The sequence below is a fragment of the Cyprinodon variegatus genome, unplaced genomic scaffold (genome assembly GCF_000732505.1).
Source record: "Cyprinodon variegatus isolate N-32 unplaced genomic scaffold, C_variegatus-1.0 Scaffold201, whole genome shotgun sequence".
NCBI classification, from domain to species: Eukaryota; Metazoa; Chordata; class Actinopteri; order Cyprinodontiformes; family Cyprinodontidae; genus Cyprinodon; species Cyprinodon variegatus.
Genome location: NW_015150654.1, coordinates 888,171 through 891,551, shown reverse-complemented (window position 1 = coordinate 891,551; position 3,381 = coordinate 888,171). Strand labels below are relative to the sequence as shown.

Here is a 3,381-nt window from a genome sequence, read left to right as displayed (position 1 = left end):
ACGGAAAGTGAGTACTTTTGCCATCTCTGCATCTGTGGAATTAAATCTGTAAAACAATGGAGTCCTGGTTTAATTAAAGAGCTGCTATCTGCTATGATGAAACTGCATTTCAAGAAAGAAAAACAGCAACAGTGGATTAAAAAGCTAAGCTGAGCCAAAAAAGGAAGACAGCACAGTCCAGTACAGCAATGAAGTAAATGTACTTTGTTCCACCACTGGTTATGATATGCAAATTAATGATAAGTGATTTTAATAGGGTGTAGATTGTTCTTGCAGCGCTGTGAAAAGTGTTTAACTACTTCTGTGTCTCACTTACTGATAGGCGTGAACCAGCCCTCGCTCTCGCTATCGATTCCCTCTCCTTCTCTGCCGCGCGCCGCTGGACAGCTTGGAAGTTATTGAGAGCTGCAGAGAAGTCATTCATGAGCCGATCCCTCTGGATTTTCTGCTGCCTCTGGACAACAAAGGATCAACAAAATATTACATTTTTATCTGTTCCAGGGGATTTAAGCTAATCAGATAAATACAAACAGAAAAAGAACTTTCATTTTGGATTGAAAATACATGTGGAAGCAGTTATTAATCATGAGCCTCAATGAGATATGTTTATTTAAATTCTTGCAAAATGTTATTTTCAGCATTTAAAATATGATCATTATACTTCCTGAACAGGACAAAGGTTTATTCTTCTAAGTACACAGAGACTTCCTGAGAACGATGGAAGAAACATTGTTACTAAGATGCTCAAACTACATAAGGTCAGAATGCAAGAAAAGATGAATATATAAACCATCCAGGAGCCGAAATAAGTCGATTTTCTTTATTTATATCTAACAGCTGACATTTTTTAGTAGATGTATCACATTTTCCAGTTCATAAATGCATAAAACAATAAGACTTTTCTCTAGAGATGATAACAATCTGAAAAAGCTAAAGCATAAATTATTTGATGCGTTAAAATGGAGGATCTTTCTGCTCTCTTTTTCCTGCTGGAAACAAAACGACAGCAGTGACAAATCAAGTCCTTCAACTCCCCACGCTGCCACTTCCAGACGTTCTCTGAGGATTCTGCCATAGTTGGCCTCCTCACAGGTGGGGACGTGGACAGACAGAGGACTGTCAGCAGAACCACCTCCTGGTTAATGCAGGGAAACCAAGGAGCTAGTGGTGGACTTCCATAGAAGCAGATCCTCCTCACTGACACGGTGAACATCCAGGGAACAGACACTGAGATAGTGGACTCTTATTGGTACCTGCGTGTTCAGCTGAAAAACAAACTGGACTCACAACACTGAGGCTCTGAATAAGAAGGATCAGAGCAGATTCTTCCTGCTGAGGAGACTGAGGTCTTCTGGAGCGCTCCTAAACACCTTCTATGACTCTGTTGTGGCATCAGCCATCGTCTATGGAGCTGTCTGTTGGAATGGAGAAGCAGTGGCTCATCTGTAGCTGAGAGGAAGCAGCTGGATCAGCTGATCAGGAAGACCAGCTCTGTGATTGGATGCCCTCTGGACTCAGAGCAGGTGGCGGGAAACTAAAGGACCCTAACTATAATAACTTTCACTGTAAAAGCTATTACCATAAATAAATATACATTCATGCTGATTTTTGCACAGTTTCTGTCTCAGTGAGTTAAAGCAGTGGTCCCCAACCACCGGGTCGTCATTTGGTACCGGGCTGCACAGAAAAAAGTACATATATATATAATTTATCGACGATCAGAGTCTGAGAGATGTTTTATTTTGAAAAATATTAAAAATTGCGATATTCTCTCTCAATTCCATCAGTCGGTGCATCTGTGCCTNGCTAGGCTTACCGCACCGTGACGTCACTGCTGGAAGATGGCAGGAGGGAGGGGTTACTATATTTGGGCAAAAATGGCCGCTCCCAGATTCAGTGATTGGAACGAAAATTATTGTTTTTAGTTGTTTTTTTACTGATTACTGATTTTAGGGATAGATAACGATCCATTGATGATTTCTTGCTGATCAGACTTTTCCTTTAAAGTCTTTGATGCTGGGACTATATGTTGGATGCATGTTACTATCAGTGGTGGACGAAGTATTTAAAGGATTGTTAAAAGTATTGATAATCGTAGTCAAATCTTACTCAACTACAAGTAAAAGTTACTTGGTCAAACATCTACTCAAGATAAAGTATTAAAGTACTCAATTTTGAAAGTATTCAAAAATATAAATCAAATTTCTAATATCAGTACATTTCTTTCTAATTTTCAGAGTAATTTTAAAGAACCTGTAACTTTCAGATACCACCTGATGTATTGATGCGTAGAACTGCCTGTTATAGATTCTACACCACCTGGAAAGAACTTCAGCATAGAAATGCAAACACAAAAATATAAGGACATCTATTTTGGTCTTCATTTATTATTCAAAAACAGACCAAAGAGAAAACAGGCGAGTCTTGATTTTCCTCAAACTTTCACTGTAAAAGCTTTTACCACAAATAAACCACGACTTTGAGAATTCATCCTTCTGAACAACTTGGTCACATGGCCACAACTAAAGCTTTGATATCATTTATAAACTACAAATAATATCTGCTCTGAGTTTCTCACATCTGTGGAATTAAATCTGTAAAACAATGGAGTCCAGGTTTAATTAAAGAGCTGCTATCTGCTATGATGAAACTGCATTTCAAGAAAGAAAAACAGCAACAGTGGATTAAAAAGCTAAGCTGAGCCAAAAAAGGAAGACAGCACAGTCCAGTACAGCAATGAAGTAAATGTACTTTGTTCCACCACTGGTTATGATATGCAAATTAATGATAAGTGATTTTAATAGGGTGTAGATTGTTCTTGCAGCGCTGTGAAAAGTGTTTAACTACTTCTGTGTCTCACTTACTGATAGGCGTGAACCAGCCCTCGCTCTCGCTATCGATTCCCTCTCCTTCTCTGCCGCGCGCCGCTGGACAGCTTGGAAGTTATTGAGAGCTGCAGAGAAGTCATTCATGAGCCGATCCCTCTGGATTTTCTGCTGCCTCTGGACAACAAAGGATCAACAAAATATTACATTTTTATCTGTTCCAGGGGATTTAAGCTAATCAGATAAATACAAACAGAAAAAGAACTTTCATTTTGGATTGAAAATACATGTGGAAGCAGTTATTAATCATGAGCCTCAATGAGATATGTTTATTTAAATTCTTGCAAAATGTTATTTTCAGCATTTAAAATATGATCATTATACTTCCTGAACAGGACAAAGGTTTATTCTTCTAAGTACACAGAGACTTCCTGAGAACGATGGAAGAAACATTGTTACTAAGATGCTCAAACTACATAAGGTCAGAATGCAAGAAAAGATGAACATATAAACCATCCAGGAGTCAAAATACCGTAAATTCTCTAATATTGGCCTG

The 3,381-nt window shown here is 38.5% G+C and overlaps 1 protein-coding gene across 1 annotated transcript in view; it reads right to left on the bottom strand.

Annotated features, from left to right (window-relative positions):
- The window catches only part of stx12 (syntaxin 12), a 20,104-nt gene that overhangs the window by 6,896 nt on the left and 9,827 nt on the right, over window positions 1-3,381 (bottom strand). The window contains exon 5 of the mRNA XM_015379832.1: window positions 2,848-3,002. Within this exon, the coding sequence (XP_015235318.1) occupies window positions 2,848-3,002 (155 nt within the window). The remainder of the gene's footprint in view (window positions 1-2,847; window positions 3,003-3,381) is intronic.